Source organism: Podarcis raffonei, chromosome 1, assembly GCF_027172205.1.
Source record: "Podarcis raffonei isolate rPodRaf1 chromosome 1, rPodRaf1.pri, whole genome shotgun sequence".
NCBI classification, from domain to species: Eukaryota; Metazoa; Chordata; class Lepidosauria; order Squamata; family Lacertidae; genus Podarcis; species Podarcis raffonei.
This window is the reverse complement of record NC_070602.1, coordinates 77,160,786-77,177,901: the sequence shown is the minus strand read 5'-3', so window position 1 is coordinate 77,177,901 and position 17,116 is coordinate 77,160,786. Positions and strand designations below refer to the sequence as shown.

The following is a 17,116-nucleotide window of genomic DNA, read 5'->3' as shown; positions in this document are numbered from 1 at the left end:
CGGGGTCCCTGCCATGGGAGCATAATCACCCAGTGCTTTACCAGTTGTACTGGCTCCTGGTGGAGTATAGAGTCAGGTTCAAAGGTGCTGGTCTTGCCCTTTAAAGCCCTTTGTGGCTTAGGGCCCTCGTATCTATGGGACTGCCTCTCCTGGTATGTCCTGCAGAGGACCTTAAAGTCCATGAATAACCATAGTTTAGAGGTCCTGGGCCCTAAGGAAGTCAGACTATCCTCCACCAGGGCCAGGGCCTTCTCAGTGATGGCTCCGACCTGGTGGAATGCTCTGTCCCATGAGACTAGGGCCCTTCAGGATTTAACTCCTTCCGTCAGGCCTGTAAGACAGAGCTATTCCGCCTGGCCTTTAATTTGAATTCAGCCTGATCTTTTATTTCCCTTCTCTTCCCTCCCCCTCCCCTTTTATGCAGATCACCCGCTCTGAGAACCCACAGCTAATTCTCCCCTGGCCTCCTCGCTGGCCCAAGTAGGACCAATTCAGGCAGCTAGCCCTGGGGATTATCTAATTGATTTTTAATTTTTATTGTTATTCATGTTTTTATACTGTACTTTATGCTGCTTTTATAATTAAGTGTTTTAAAGTGTTTTAAATTTGTTGTTAGCCGCCCTGAGACCAGTTTTTGAACCAGGAAGGGTGGGGTATAAATAAAAAATTATTATTATTTATTATTATTAGAAATACATTGACAGATAATTATGAAATTATTATGAGGTTTAATAAGGAGGAAAATGATCATTTCCTTAATAACAATTTAACTAAAACAATATTATAGCATATTTATCCATGTTTGCTAACTGATGTGGTTAAACGATTTAAAAAAACACACCTTAGACTGAGTTTTAGCACACATGAAAAACTTAAAACAAATCCTTATTTCCTGATGCATAGCCTTTGGACTATAATGTAACTTAAATAGAAAACTATCTTTAGAAAGATTTTTCCTCCTAAAGCATTTTATTTTAAAAATCCAATTTAAATAAAAAAAATCTGTTTTAAAATTTAAAAAATCCTATTATTATTATTATTATTATTATTATTATTATTATTATTATTGTTAAAAATGATTTTTATCCACCCTGGTTTCCGGGTCCAATACAAAGTGCTGTTTTTTACTTATAAAGCCTTAAACGGCTCAGGACCACAATACCTCAAGGACTGCCTCTCCCCATATGAACTGACCCAGACCCTGTAGCCACCCTTTGAGGCCCTTCTTTGTGTGCCTCCTCCATCAGAGGTCTGGAGGGTGGCAACACGAGAACGGGCCTTTTCTGCAGTGGCTCCCCGTCTGTGGAATGCTCTCTCTAGGGAGGTTCCCCTGCCACCTCTGTTACATATATTTAGGTATAGGGGGAAAACATTCCTCTTCTCCCAGGCTTTTGCTAATTTAACTGCAGTCTTTTAAACTGGGGGGGGGGGACAATATTGTTTTTGTTTGCTACTACGTTATGCACTTTTGTGTTTTAATATTGTTTCTTCTTGTGACTGTGTTGGATTTTCTTGGCAATTTGTCTTGGGATACTACTTCACATACATTATCTCTGTAATCCTTGCAACAACAAGGCAAGGTCAGCGTTATTGTTCTCTTGCTGTTGGGGGCGGGGCTAAAACTGAGAGATAGAGGCTTGCCTATGCCCATCTAGTGACTTTAGTTGGCAGAGATGAGATGTGGCCTAGGGAATTTTCTACCTTTTAACTCTTGTGCGTTCCCACTACATCACACTATACCAGCTTCCTAAGTGACTGATGGGACGCGGGTGGCACTGTGGGTAAAACCTCAGTGCCTAGGACTTGCCGATCGTATGGTTGGCGGTTTGAATCCCCGCGGCGGGGTGAGCTCCCGCCATTCGGTCCCAGCTCCTGCCCAGCTAGCAGTTCGAAAGCACCCTTAAGTGCAAGTAGATAAATAGGTACCGCTTTATAGCGGGAAGGTAAACGGCATTTCCGTGTGCTGCGCTGGTGCCAGTTCACCAGCTGCAGCTTCGTCACGCTGGCCACGTGACCCGGAAGTGTCTTCGGACAGTGCTGGCTCCCGGCCTCTTAAGCGAGATGAGCATGCAACCCCAGAGTCGGACACGACTGGCCTATACGGGCAGGGGTGCCTTTACCTTTTAAGTGACTGATAGAAATAGAAATAAAATCTTGCCACATGGCTCTACAGAGCCCCCAAATGGAAAGTCATATTTGTATGTGATCATGAAAGAAAGGTGGGTAAACACATTATTCAAAATAATACCTGATATCTTTCCAAAGACCATAGCACAGGGGTAATTAGGAAAATCATCTCCTTCATATCCATATGCTGAAAAGAAAGGGAAGGCGTGTTCCATCCCTAATAATTGATTTTTGGGGATAACATTTTACCCATTACATAATTATATGTTACCATAATTCCCCAACATGAACCCCTATCTCCCAGGATACATTTGGATGAAAGGTAGCCTACAAAAACCTTCAGATACTAATCAAACAGACAGACAAACAAACAAACAAACAAGAATCTTCCCCAAAAGTTATTTGGACAAAATAGTTAAGGGAATCATTTGTTCCAGCTCCTTCTCTTTTTTTAAGTGGTGGGGTTGGAGGAATCCATTAATCCCCATGAAGCTACTTGTAAAGAAACAAGTTCTCTGTCCTACAAGAGTGGTGATAAAAAAGGTCATTTCCACAAAGTGCTTTTTTTGCAGTGACCATTTCACATTTTGTTCTAGAAGGGAAGAAACAAATGAAGGGAGTGCTAAAATTTCCAAGGGGGACTGAGGGTTAAGACCCTTTGTCCTTGCGAAAAGTGGACTCAGGCTGTATGCCAGTAAAGTAAAGACCCCCAAAAATGTTTTGCAATTTTGACTCCTACATTAACTTAATTTTTAAATTAACGTTAGCTGGATTTACATTCTTCTTGTGATTTTGCACAACTCAGTTTATGAGTGCTGCACTTTCATTTTCATCACTTATTGTGCTTCTGGTCCTTCAACTGATAAGCTTATTAGTTTATTCATTAACCGTACGAGTTATAATTATTTGATTAAATCTGCATTCATGAATAAAATAATAAAAGCATTATTCCTTTGCTTTTAGATGATGCATTCATGTTTCACAGCAGGCACCGTCTTAGATGAGACATTCCCGCCTGCAGGACAGGAAGAGAAACACACCTTCTTAAAGCCACAGCAACATCTGCCACCACTTTGGCTGCCCCACCCCAACAAAAATCCTGGCTACTACGCCCATGTCTGCCACCCACAGTTTTTGTAAGCACTTGCATTAAAAATAATTAACAGCGTTTCTTCAAAATTTGCTACCTGATCATTCAAGGGCATATTTCGACTCTATTTAAATATTTTAAATTAACCAGTTACACTGAGGCCCTAAACATGACAATCCAGCCCTATAGAACTTAGAGCACTAATGCCCCATTCTCAGAAAATATTGTCTCTATCGGGTCTAGGAACTTCCTTTAACATAGTAAAAACGATTATCAGTTTTTAATCATAGTGTTATCCATTTGCTCTGCAAAGTTCACACATCTTTGCTCCTGGCTGTGCCTTAGGATATTGTGTTTGAAGACTGAATGTACTAGGGAACATGTTATATTTTGTATAAAGTTTGTGTGCTTATCTTCCCCGAGAAAGCTATTTATCTTGCCACAGAGGTGCCTGTTGCAATTGTTCTTTGGAGTATAGTTTGCACCAGTGTCACACAGGCACCTGCTGGATATTATCTGTGATGTCAAGAATGACGCAACACAACTGCTGTCTCCCATAGCTGCAAGGTTGCGAACGGGAACTTTTTCACCCACCTTTAAAAGGGGGAAAAATAAAAGTGTATGGAAGGCAATGCATTTTCGTGTAGCAGGGCTGCATCTATTCACCAGTAGTTTTGAAAGATAAGATCAAAGGCAGAAAGGCTGTGCCCATCACGAGCCATCCAGCCATTCTACGCAACTTTACTCCGGGAGGGGAGAAAATACCTTTATTTGCAGATTTCTCCCTGACCCTGTTTGCCAGTAGCTATTTGCCCTTTCCCTTTTATCAGATTTGTAGGAAGCCTACCACGTGGCGACATCTACCGCGGTAACGGCCCTGGGTGGGAATCCCGCAAAAACAGACATTCTCGGGACCTTCCGATTGTCTGGCAACGCCTCAGGTTCCCTGTGGCGATTTCGTGCCCCGAGAAACCTTCTAAGGAGCTGCACGTGCGAGCGCCCAAGCCAGGTCTCTGGGCGGTCTGTGGCAGATTTTGGCGCGACGTCGCCTGGGACTCCTGCCAGGCGCTGTGAGGCGCAGGAACCACGGGTCTCCCGCTGCCCACATGTGCCCGGATTGCGCCGCGCAGGGCGCTGCTGATTGGCCGTCGGCTCCTCGCGCGCGGCCCAGCCCGGCCTCCCCGTCAGAGCGCCCTCCCTCCCTCCCTCCGTCCAGTCAGCTCGCTTTCCTCGCCTCGAGGTGACCCACTTGTAGCTCGCGCCGGGGCAGCAGAGCTGGGCTCGAACAGGAGAAAAAAGTGAGCGGGACTTGCAAGGGTCCGGCGCGTGCGTTGCGCACGGACGCGTTTCCTCTTCTAGGCGCGCGGAAGGAAGCCTCGAGGGCTTCTTCCTTCTTCCCGCCCGGCTGGTTGGCGAGGGTCGAGCGGGAAAGAAAACTTCGGGAAAGGGGCCGCGCCCAGTCGCTGAGGCGAGTAGCAAAGCGCGCCGGCTGCTGAGAAGTCCCTCGCGAGCAGGGACCGGGCGGCGCCGAGCCTCGGCGTCTCTCTTGCCGCCTTTTGCTCGCCGGGATCGCTCCTCTGACTCGGTGATGGAGTGGGGCAGCCTGGGCGCTGGCTCCCGCCCAGGCAGCTCCGGGGCGAGGTGACTCTCTTTCGCCAGCCGAGCCCTGCCGTTTAAGGACCATGAGCCCGTGAAGCTCTTCGGCCTTGTAGCTCGTCAGGCGCAGAAGCGACCGTCGGCGGGACGCGGGTGCTAAGTGAAAGGGCGGCGAGCGGGAGCCATGGGGGCCAACAGCACCCCCGCCTTCAATGCCACCGACGCCTGCCCCACTCCCGAAGAGGAGCCGGACTACAACTTCGCCGCGCTGGTCTTCGGCGTCTTCCTCATCCTCTTCATCATCAGCGGGAATTTGCTGGTGTGCCTCAGCGTGTGCACCGAGAAAGCGCTGAAGACCACCACCAACTACTTCATCGTCAGCTTGGCCGTGGCAGACCTGCTCCTGGCCATCCTCGTCTTACCTCTCTACGTCTTCTCAGAGGTAAAGTCCATCGCCTTTTCTTCTCGCCTCGCTTTCCTGTTTCCCCCTCGCGAAGGTAATTTCCCATGCAACCTTTATTTGAAGGGGTGGGAGTAGGCACCACCTATGTTAATAAATATCCCTTGTTTTGAAGCACGTCTATATATACTTCAGAAGGTAAGGTGCAACGAGTGGCCGGGACTTTAAAGAGAGTTGTGCAGCAGGAGGGGATTTCAAGGTAGGTGCAGCTTGCTGAGTCCTAGTGTTGCCCAAGGAGGAGAAAAGCAGGACCTGTCGGAATTTCTCTTTCCCACAACTCTCCAAAGGTCCCCAAATCCTTGTCGACTATTGCAGATTTGAATGCCACATGGCAGCCTTTGCAGGAAAGCTTGTCGTGCCTTGTGGGCATGTTTGGGATCCTGTAATGGAAAGCCTGTGAAATGTTGCTTCAGTGCTTAGACCTTGCACACAGTTGTCAGGGACTTGCTGTGGGACTTCATGGAGTTTGGGGGTGTTGTGCTGTCTAGGTGAGCCTGTGGGGCTAACTGGGAGCAGAGAGCACACATCTACATTGCAAGCTTTGTAGCTGCTGTGTGGACAGTGTCTCTTGCATGAGCCTGCAAGAGACAGGGAGGCAGGCAGAGCATCACCACAGAATGAGCCTGTACCTTCTGTACTTTCTGTCTAGTGGTTGAGAAAGACCTGTGCAAATGTGTTCAGACCACAACAGATGCCGCAGTTCTGTGGTGTCCTAATTTCTTTGAAGTTTTCTGCTAACGGTATGATTGTTGGCACTTCAATATGTAATGCTAGGTGGATAAAGGCATATTACACAGCCACAGGTCTGGGCGTTGGTTGAATATTGTCAGGACTATGGTGGTACAGGAGCAATGGCCTATTGATGATGATGGGTTGTTTTACTATGTCATCTGTGGGTATATACCATGTTTTTCCATATATAAGACTAGGTTTCCCCCCTAAAAATAATGTCCAAAATTTGGGGGCATCTTATACATGGGGGCCATCTCCCCCCCATTTTCTTAAATCAGAGTCCCGAAAAATAGGGGGCGTCTTATATATGGGGGCGTCTTATAGACAGGAAAATACAGTAGTTCTTCTTTCTGACAGTAGTGTTTGGGTTTTTTAACATATGAGGAGTGGAGGTATGTAAGTAGGGGATTTGTCCAAACTCTTCAGTATGTCTGTTATAGAAGAGGTATTTGTGTTTAGATCTCTTTGGTTCAAGCCTGACATTTCCTCAATACTGACTAATCTTAAATAGCTAATTTGCAACAATTTTACCATAGAATCTGATGCTGAAGTTGCAAGTGTCTTCATAACCTGGGGAAATTAGCTAGGAAATGAAACAAAACGTGTTTTCTATCCAAGTTTCAGCACCATGGGGCATTATGGATTTATGTAGCATAAACACTGTTACATAGAGTCATGGCTTGAAACTAAACATAAGGTTACTCCTGAAGAAGTTCAACCAAGGTTCTAGGACATCTGCTAAGGAATGCAGCCTAAACTTTTGTGGTTTTGGGTAGTTTGGAAGCAGTGTGTGGACAGTGGCTGCAGCTAGGGCCGGGTCTTAGGGCTGAAGCTCAGGGCTCCTCAGCCAAGGTTGCTCACTGAGGAACACCCAGAGAGTGACAGGTGGGGGTGGCAATGGCACTAGGATTTCTGCGGGCATGCTAGAGCCAACCGGGGGTGATGGTCATTGTTGCAACATCTTTCCTATTTCCTTCCTCTTTTATTAAACAAATTATGTAGTTGGGACCAGACAGGCAGACACATACTTGGTCATTTTATTATTTCTACTTCAATAAATATATTATTTCTTTCTACAAAAATGTGGTGCTTATTTTCATGCAAACACCTTTACCATTAGGGCAGCACAAATGAGCTCCATTTTCTTCCTGCAGTCACAGCGGGGTTATGATTTAAATGAGTTCAAAATGTGAAACTAATCAGGGTTGGCAAACTGTTTTTTGTTTGCTTTTTGTCCTAACGTGTCAGGAATGTACAATCAGTTGTACAGCATGGAATGGCAGAGGAAGTAAAATACACAGCCACCTTTTTTTGGGGTGGGGGGAGGGTGCCTATAAGGCCATTTAGTCAAGGATCTAAACTTATCTAGCTTTGCCACTCTGTGCTGATCTCATGCAAAACATTTGGAAAATCAGAAGTTGAGATAAATGAGAGCACTGTTAGTGCTAGTTAAGTGAGCCAACTGATACATGGGAGATTTACAATGTCCAGGTGGATCTCAGATAAGCCAAATGGCAGATGTAGCAGAAACTCAAGTGCTTCTTGCAGATTTGGAGAGCATATTGTTCCAGAGCTGAACATTTGTTTAGCTTTGGTTTCTTTGTCATTGAAAATTTGTGTGGCATCTGAGGAAGACTAGAAGATAAAACCCATGGGCAGCTTGAATTAGGATGATTTGCCTTGCTGTTCGCTTACTTGTAGGGGCTAGGGGTTATTTTGTGGGGCATCGATATGTGTGCATGCATCCCTGTCACAGGTCTCTGTTTTACAGCATAACCAAGATTTAATGTTCAAAGTAGGTGTGCCATTCCCTCTTAGATCTGATTCAAAGTCATTTGGAGTTAATGGAAGTCTTGTGAGGCAGAGGTGTGAGAGGAGCTAAATGTGGAGTAGATTGAATGTCAGAAATATGTATTAGAATATGAATTAGAAACAGTGATGCGACACATACCACACCCTATTATTATCCATTATCTTAGCAGGCTGTTATTAGATGAAAAAAGCACTTATGTTTCCAAGGGTACCTCTAATTTAAAGAAGAAAAGAAGCCTTTTGAGCTAAAACATTCTTCCCATTTACATGCAAGTGAATGCAGCTTTTGGGTAATGCTTGCATGGCTCCTGATCTCATAGTCCATTGAAATAAACTGGAAAATAATATCCACCAGCTTTTGATCCTCGTATATCTCTGCTTTAAAGCACACAAGTCTTTATTCTGTTGCATGTGCAGTTCTTAAAGACTCATACTGATTTTTTCTGCAAATTGTCTAATATTGTTCAGTTTCAAATAATGAAACAGTGGTTAGAGGAACACATTATTGAGTCCTTGGTTTTGTTGTATCTCTGACCCTTTGAGATACTTTATCCTTTTTCCATTTGCAAAATGTTGATAACTATACGGTTTCAGCAAAGTTTGAAGTAGTTTGAACATCCATGTTTGAACATCCATGAAACCTGTGATGTGCAACATCCAAAGTTTGAACATCCATGAAACCTGTGATGTGCAAGGAGGGTAGGGAGTTATTTTGACTGATTATATACAGAATGCAAAACCTGTGTCAACTAGCCATTATAGGACTCGATGAATTGCTGAGAAAGATTTTGAAGAGCGGTATCTTCTAGCATGTGAATCCTGAAACATTGATATTCAAAAGTTACCAGGAGGGCATGGCTTACGTAAAAGAGAGATGCTCAATAGAATTTCCCAAACATCCCAGGGCAAATATATATGCAGCAGTCAGTGGTGCTCAAAATCTATGAAAACAGGTAGAGCACAGGGTTAGAAGACCCACGCATGTATGCATCACATAAAATCCAGAGCAAGAGGTGGACAGGATTTCCGAATGTTTTATGAGATTAGTATGACTTAGAAGTAGAGAGTCGGCAGCACAACAGGGCCTGGAAAAGATGGGAGTGTTTGGATGATTTGGGAACTGTGGCACTGCAGGGAAGTGTTAGAGCAAACATGCACGACTCATAACCTATAAGGCTGAATGTAGCCAACTACCCATCTATTGTCGCATCCAAGGTACTTGACAGGCTTCCTGTTTTCACATTTCTGGGCAGGTAGCTCCTCCCCCCAAAAAAGGGTTAAATTTGCTGCTGGTAGTTGCATTCAGCTTGGTGAGTCAAAGGCTACACTGGCCTGTACTAGGAGCTATACAACGTCATAGCAAATACAACACATGGTAAAGGAAGAGGAGCTGTGGTGGCTTTTCTTCTTTTGCCTTCAGAGCGTAGCTGTTTTCTGCTGAATTGGCAGGTGTTCATATTCCAACAAGGGCATAAAACCCTAGCGAAGACATGTATAGTATAGTACATACATTTCCAAAATTTGTATGTGTGTGATGTGAAGCTGTTTAGAAAGCTAGAGATATCTCCCTGTCCTACTGAAGCATGAGGATTGCCCACCTCATTCAGGGTAGCCCAATATTGATGTAACGACCCATGTGTTCCTTGGAAAACGGTGTTTCTTCTGCCCATTAAGGACACAACATGTCTGTACAATGAAGGTTCTCCACAAGCTGCAGCACAGTGAACAGAAATGTGCCTCCCTGTGATAGGCAGAACCTGCCTTGCCCAACTGATAGGGAAAGGCAAAATAGCCAAGGAAAAGAGGGATGCATGCGTTGCAAATAAACTTTGGTATGCAGTGACAACACACATAGGTTTTTGGCCATGTTCCTCAATCTCTTTGCTGCCTTAATCTGACAGATGTAGTTTAATTGCTCCAAGAAAAATTATGAGCTGCATTTTTTGGGCATTTATGACCCTATTTAAGGGGGGGCGGTTCTTACCTTTGCTTTGTCCTTTAGACATATGCCACTGTGACTTCTTCAGTCAAGTGATGCTTGAAAGCAGTCATCCTTCCCCTTCTTTGGGCTTTTCTCCACGTAGCAATAATATTTTAAATATTTCCAGCAATTGTATCATAGCTTTTAATGATTATTTTAAGGTGAATAATTTGTTGGTGACAGCTTTAGCTCACTGAAAATCCAACGAAGATTGGTGATCAGATTCTGGTTTTGCTCTTGTTTAAAAACGAGCCTAATTAGTTTATTATGATGGTGCCAATCATCCCATGGTAGAAATAAATTTGGTGCCTCAGATGGAAAATACAAGAGATGTCTTATGGAAGGAAAAAGTACAATAATTTCAACAAATGATCATGTATAGATGGGGAGGGGAAGGGATGTCAATTCGGTACTGTTAATGCAGTGCTTTGACTTCACCCCCCAGAGGCATGCTCCATTGTCTCTTGATGGATGCCAACCAACCATAGCTGGGGGTTAGAGGCTGTGGCCTCCAGATGTTGTTGGATTACAAATCAGTCTCCATCATCCCTGACTGTAGGTCATGTTGGCTGGGGCTGATGGGAGCTGGAGCCCAACAACATCTGGAAGGCCAAAGGTTAGACACCCCCTTTGTAGGGGAAAGAGGGGACTGCAAACATTGGTTGTGCTAGCTGCCTTCCCCTTGCACAACTATTGGGTGCAACAGCTTCCTCACTTGTACAATATTTAAAGTTGAACAGTTAGATATAATGATACATATTTTGACCACTTCAGGGTGATATTAGCCTTTTTTTAACCCTCCCTTTCTCAGTTGCTCCCAAAGTGTACCAGATTCTGCTTTGTGGACTGCAAAAAAGCTAGAGTAATTCCCACAGTCCTCAGCAATTGGATCATGCTGCACTGATAGCATATCAGAAGAATAAGCTTTAACCCAGTAGTTTGGTATTTTTAAAATCTAGCAATGGGAACATAAAAATGGAAGCATCCCATATTTGGAAGTAGAAGCAGTTGTTAAATGCTTATAATTTGAGCATAATGAGAGCATTTCACCAGAGGCTTATCATTCAGCGAAGGAGTGAACAAACAGGAGATGGAGATCTCTAGTTGTAAGATGCATAAATCATTAGATTGATTTGAACATCTGGGTATAATGTCAAGATCCTGAATTATTTTTATGTGCCTTCTGGAGCTAGTGCTGATGTAACACTGTGCAGTCGCTTTACCACATTCAAGTCTGGGAAAGGTCTTCAGAGTAACATGCTTTTTAGCTCCCCCCCTCCCCACCCCAATCCCTTCACAGCTCATCACTAGCAGGAATTCTCTTTCCCTTGCCCCACTGGTCATAACTAGAGTTAAGGATCTCATTGGCACCAGATTTTATCATGGCTAGCAATAACTAGGTTTCCTTGCAATCAGGATTTACTGACTAGCTTTAAATCCTGGTAAAAGGTTACTCTGGTTAGTGCTAACCACAGTTAGTTCTGGTGCTTTAAAGTCCATGGGGAGTAGAAATTTGTGCAAGACAGTCTAACCATCCCTACAACAAGGAGTAGTGATCCCATAGTCAACTCCATGGTTACTGGTGTTAGTCTACACCAGACCCCAGCTTCTGAACTCTTTAAGGGATTTCTCCTTCCTCTCACCTGTGAGATCTAAAATTATAGACCTCACACAGCAACATCACCTTTGTTTTGATGTATGTGTTTCTTTATATATCATGCCAGGAGCAGGGACTCTATAAGAATTACACAGTGCCTCTGGGGTTGCAATCAGACCAGAAGGGTTGTCAGCTCTGCCGATATCCCTGTAGTCTCTTTTATTTCCTCCTGTCAAGAGCACACAAATTCTGCTATAAACCATTTGGAGTAGTTAGAGCACTGTAGGGTGATTTTCTCTCTCCATTAAGATCCTAGTAGCCCTTTCTATCATCTCCAGTGTGAATTCTATTAGTTTTGGATGAAAGGTGATGCCAGCAGGCAGTCAATTCAATATTATAGCTTTTGCTGGGTTGTTGCTGCCTATTCAGTCAAACCAGGGTTAACCACTTAGCTACTTATTTTAATACAATTCATTAGGAAAGAAGAGTGAATCACCAGTGGTTGGCTAAACGATTCCCCTCTTGGTTTTTTTTTTGGGGGGGGGGTTGGTGCATTTTGCTTGCTGGGAGGGGACACAATAACACTCTTTAACAAGTGAAGGTTGATTTGTTATTCAACAAGGAAAGCCTCATCAGCCTAATGGTGGGCTTTCTTGTTCCCAATTCTACAGAAAACAGTATCATGTTTAGTCTTATTTCTTTTCTTCTTTTTAATTTACTCAGCATGCAATATATTTGTTATATTGGGCTGTATATGATAAGGCAGTCACATTCTGTTAAATAGAAATCCTTACCAATTGTGAAGAGCATCTCCTTTGACTTCATAGGTGTCTTTATCTTACGGAATCCAGCAATGACACACACAGAGACCAAGAGGTCATTGATGCCAACTGAGGAAACACTGGGCCTGAACACCACCATTTCTCTCAAGTTTCTGAGTCTAGACCCCCACAGTTCATAGCTGCCCCCATCCTAGCTTAGTTTCATCAAGGAACTAATAAACTTGTGTCCAAGAGCTAGTGTGTTAACATAGGCAACATCCCTGGTAGAGATGACAGAATGTTGGACTTTAGAGTAGATGCCCCACTAAGGTTTTGTGTACTCCACAGCAAGAGGTCAGAGCTGGAGAAGTATAGTCTGGCTCAACATTTGTTTTGCTTATTTGTGTTAGGTTGTCAAGTTAGATTTTTTTCATTGCGGTTTAATATTGTGTTCAGAAGCTGTTTTATGGCTATTTTATTTTATTTTATTTCTGTGTATGTTTACATAATGAGTACAATTTGCAGTGTGTGTGTGTGTTTGTGTTTGAATGGTCCTGACTTTTTCCATGTTGTCTTAGTGCTCAATAATCATTTCTGTTTTTGATGTTCTCTGTGGAACACGTAATCTGCTCCTTGTCCTCTGTCCAGGGTCCTGAAACAGTTCTCACTTGCTTCCCTTGCTGAAGTGCACCCTCCTGGCTCACCTGTAGATTTGGGGAGAGGATGGCTCTGTGGTTTAGACCACGGCGCCTCTTGGGCTTGCCAATCAGAAGGTCGGCAGTTTGAATCCGCGCGACGGGTTAAGCTTCCGTTGGTCTATCCCAGCTTCTGCCAACCTAGCAGTTCAAAAGCACACCAGTGCAAGTAGATAAATAGGTACCACTGCGGTGGGAAGGTAAATGACATTTCCATGTGCTCTGTCACAGTGTTCCATTGTGCCAGAAGCGGTTTAGTCATGCTGACCGCATGACCCGGGAAGCTGTCTGTGAACAAACGCCGGCTCCCTCGGCCTGAAGCGAGATGAGCGGCGCACCTCATAGTCACCTTTGACGGGACTTAACCATCCAGGGGTCCTTTACCTGTTTTACCTATCTGCTTTATCATGATAGGACAATAGGATGTACACAAAATAATATCAGGTGTGTTTGCATAAGGGCAATCAAAATTCGATACAGGGTATTGTCCTTTTTAAAATTAACTTTCAGTTTTGGGGCTGTGGCCCTCCCCCAATGCTTATACTGTACAGTAAAAAAATAGTTTTGAGGAGTGCAGTTTGCAACCCTCTGTATGCAAACTTTCTCTTACAAAGGGAGCACGGTTGCATCAAAGTTGATAAATGAGGAATTTATCAGTCTCTTATGTTCTGGTGCCCTTCATAGTCAGGGGTGAGGAAGCTCCGGCCTTTCAGATGCTGTTGAACTACAACTGCCATCTGCCACAGCCAGCATAGACAGATGTCAGGAATTATGGGAGCTGTAGCCTAGCAAGCTCTGGAGGGCCACAGGTTCCCCATGCATGCCCTCAGTTATTTCCCAGTATCTCAACAGGTTTGCAGCTTATCAGATTTGCTATTCCTCCTCTTTCCATCAGTTAACTGTGCCAGACTTGAGTGCCTTGAGGGATGTGAAGCTTTCCAGGTGCCTACAACAAGCCTTTTTGCCACTGACATTGCTCTAAAACTGAACAAGCTTTGTGACATCATACCACTGGTAGGTGTCCTAGTATGAAGCATTGGAAGCCAAAATTATACATTATACCCAAAGTGACATTTTTAAATACCTGCAAACTTCATCCCCAAAGAGAAGTACAACTGTACCCTTCTAGAATGAATGTCTAAAACACATTCCAGGTGTGAATGTAATGCATATCTACTCGAGTACATGCTGCTAGTGTCTCCATGCATTACTTTGGCATCTTAAAAGAAGGGTGGCAAAATGCAGTGGAGACTCATAAATTGCTTATGCTCAAAAGGTTTTTTAGTATCTCTCTGCCAGCTTCTGAATGGAGGGCAGAATCAGCATCTCCAAGACATCATAAGCCACACCTCTTCTACAAAAATGTATGGGACCCTCAGAGCTGAGAGCTAGTTTAAACAAAAAGGTTCAACCTTTGTACCTTCCAGTGAATCTATTTATCTGCTGTCCTGCTCTTCTGGACTGGCTTCAAAAGTCTGTTGAATGCTTGAAATGGCTACAGGCAATCTGTTGATCTGCCTTGAGAAGTCCTCACTAATACTCGCCCCATATGCAAATCTTCCTCCAAACCTTTATAAAGGGTCAACTGAGGGTTCTTAACTGAGAGGTGACAGTAAGGCTTGCTAGCTGCTGACTCAATGACTTCAGTACGGCTTGTTTCAAACAAATCATAATGAACATGACAGTCTGATATGCAAAAGCTGCACCAGTGCAGAGAAGGAGGAGGGTGTGAGTCCAAGGCTCACCTGGGCTTACCTAGGTAAAAGTTTCTGAGTCCCAATTGTTTATCAATGACAGTGAATGAGAAAGGTTCTTCCAGCACAAATTAGGCCATTGAATTGAACAAAACTTGGGGAGGAAATGAGGAGTTTTGTGAGTGACAAAAACTGTGAGCTCACTTCTGCTACTGAAAACAAATCCCTGGGCTGAGCATGTGCTCTAAGGTGTCTTGTTCCTTAATTCTAAGTGTATGCCTGGCTCCACAGTTGTTTTTTTCACTTTTAGTTAAGTGTGATGTACAAATGCAGCCATGTTATAGCATTCTGCAAGTCTTTATCTGCAAGAAAACTCACTTGATCAGCCCATTTCCTAACCCATAAGTGACCATGCTTTGAAGTAGATCTGCTAACTGCATTCACATCAAATTTTATTGCATAAACATCTGTTTAAAAAGTCACTGAATGAAGAGAAAAGGAAATGTTTCTAACAGACTGCTTCATTCAGCATGGTTGAAGATAGGCCTTCAAAAATGACCTTTTTCCAAGTTACTCTTGAATATCTGTCATGACTGCTATCTACTAAAAACAGATACCTGGGACAATGTGTTTCTAAACCAATAGCTGCATATTCCTCTATCTCATTGCAGGCTCTAAACAAAGCTCTCATCAACTATTCTTATTACTTTTTATAAGAGGGAAACTTTTAAGGGTACGTAGTGCTCATTCATCATGTTGGATATCTCTGGAAAACCTAAATAAAGAATCGGCATGGTTCTCCTTTAGCCAATCCATTCACTTTCTCACCTAGTATGGGTTTTTCTATGTAGAGAATTTTAAAAAATGAACTTATTTCCTGGAGATTAGGTACTTTTTGGTGATTTGTTCCATTACTGTTCATATAAATAACAAAGTTATATATATAAAGACAAAGTTACAGGAACCCAAGTGAAAATGAATGATATCATTAATAATAATTGTAACAATATGAACAGCTATACATGTGGACATGTGTAGATATTTGTATATGGACTACAAAATTGCAAATACAAATTTTCTACCACTTCCTTTAGTATTTCCTTCAGCAACAACAGCATATTGGTATAACTTACTCCTTGCCTGGAACTCTAAATTTCTTCACTTTTGGATTACAGTCTTTTGAGCCACAGCTTTCAGATTGAACTCAAATGATTAAAAGTTCATAGAAGATTCAAAGAAGATTAATAGGAATAACACATTCCTGAAAGAAAGAGGCATTGAAAGGGATTTATGGCCACCGTCTACAAATGATTCTCCATTCTGCTTCTGAAGAAGTATGAAATGAGTTAACCATCGTAGTGTTCTCATCGGTTTATCATCTGTACTGTTTGCAGAACGTCTTTGGTAAATAGTTGTCATGGCTTTGAGAATAGTCATGTTCTCTTACTTTTTGGTGCAACCATTTTTCTGAAGGTATGTGATGCACTTTCTGAAATTTCAAAGAGCCACATTTTTCAAAGCTTCTGTTTGCTTTCCTTGTGTCTCTCCCTCTCAGCACACATCTGAGAATCCATCAGTGCCATCTTTATTCATCTGCTTTCCTCAAACTTCCCCGGGGGGGGGGCGGTGCACAGGGCAGCCTTTTCAGGTTTAAGATACTATATATACACTTGGTCTGATGACAGAAGGGAGAAGGACTCTTGTGCCAGTTGAGATAAAAAAGAGGTGGTATATACTAATCAACCATCTGAAATTAACAAGATTCAGTCACTAGACATCAACATTTACAGGTGCATGCAAAATTTATAGGGCTTGTGTTTTATTTGCAAGACAACAGCTATATGTTAGTTGCTCTCTTTAGTGGCATCGCCTAATTTTTATTACGACCTGAAATATCAGTCTTAATGAATTCTTTCACAGATTCTTCATGTTCTCTCTGTCTGTGCAGACTAGCCTGCTCCTTTTTTTTTTTTAAGGGTGGGAAGGAAGGTTTAGGAAAATAAGGTTTCTTTAAATGTTTGAGGAGAAAACTTTGCTTCTTTAGGGTCGCTGCAGCACGTGGGGAATTGGGAAATATAATATGGGGCACATATCCTTGGATATGTAGTTCACTGTGTAATCCCAAGGTGGGCATTTCCCTGAGGAGCATGTGCTTTGGATGTTGGGAGGAAGATAGTTGTTTGGGGTGCTGAGAAACTAATTGGAGCTCCCTTACCCCTCTGCTAGAGGGAGAACACAAAACCCTGAAGCTGCCTATGACCAGGGCTGACCCAAGACATTTTGGTGCTTGTGGCAAACTGCAAAATGGTGCCCCCCTCCCCATCAGGGAAGAAAGGGTGAGATCTGTATCAGGAACTAGTGGGGAAGAAAGGTATTCATTGGGATCTGCTGCCCCTGTGGATCCTGCCACCCAGGGCAGTCAGCTCACCTCACCTCATCGATGGGCCAGCCTGCCCTATGGCTGGTTTGGGTGAGTCTGGAAGATGCAGTAGAACCAGAGAGGACTGGCTACTTTTGGGCAAGGTGACACAAGATGAAATCTTCCAGCCAGCAATAGTGACATCCACAAAC

At 43.4% G+C, this 17,116-nt stretch overlaps 1 protein-coding gene across 1 annotated transcript in view; it reads left to right on the top strand.

The window, feature by feature from the left end:
- The first annotated feature begins 4,466 nt into the window (after positions 1–4,466).
- DRD4 (dopamine receptor D4) overlaps positions 4,467–17,116 on the top strand; it is a 34,906-nt gene continuing 22,256 nt past the window's right edge. The window contains exon 1 of the mRNA XM_053395021.1: positions 4,467–5,255. Within this exon, the coding sequence (XP_053250996.1) occupies positions 4,998–5,255 (258 nt within the window). The 5' untranslated portion in view covers positions 4,467–4,997. The remainder of the gene's footprint in view (positions 5,256–17,116) is intronic.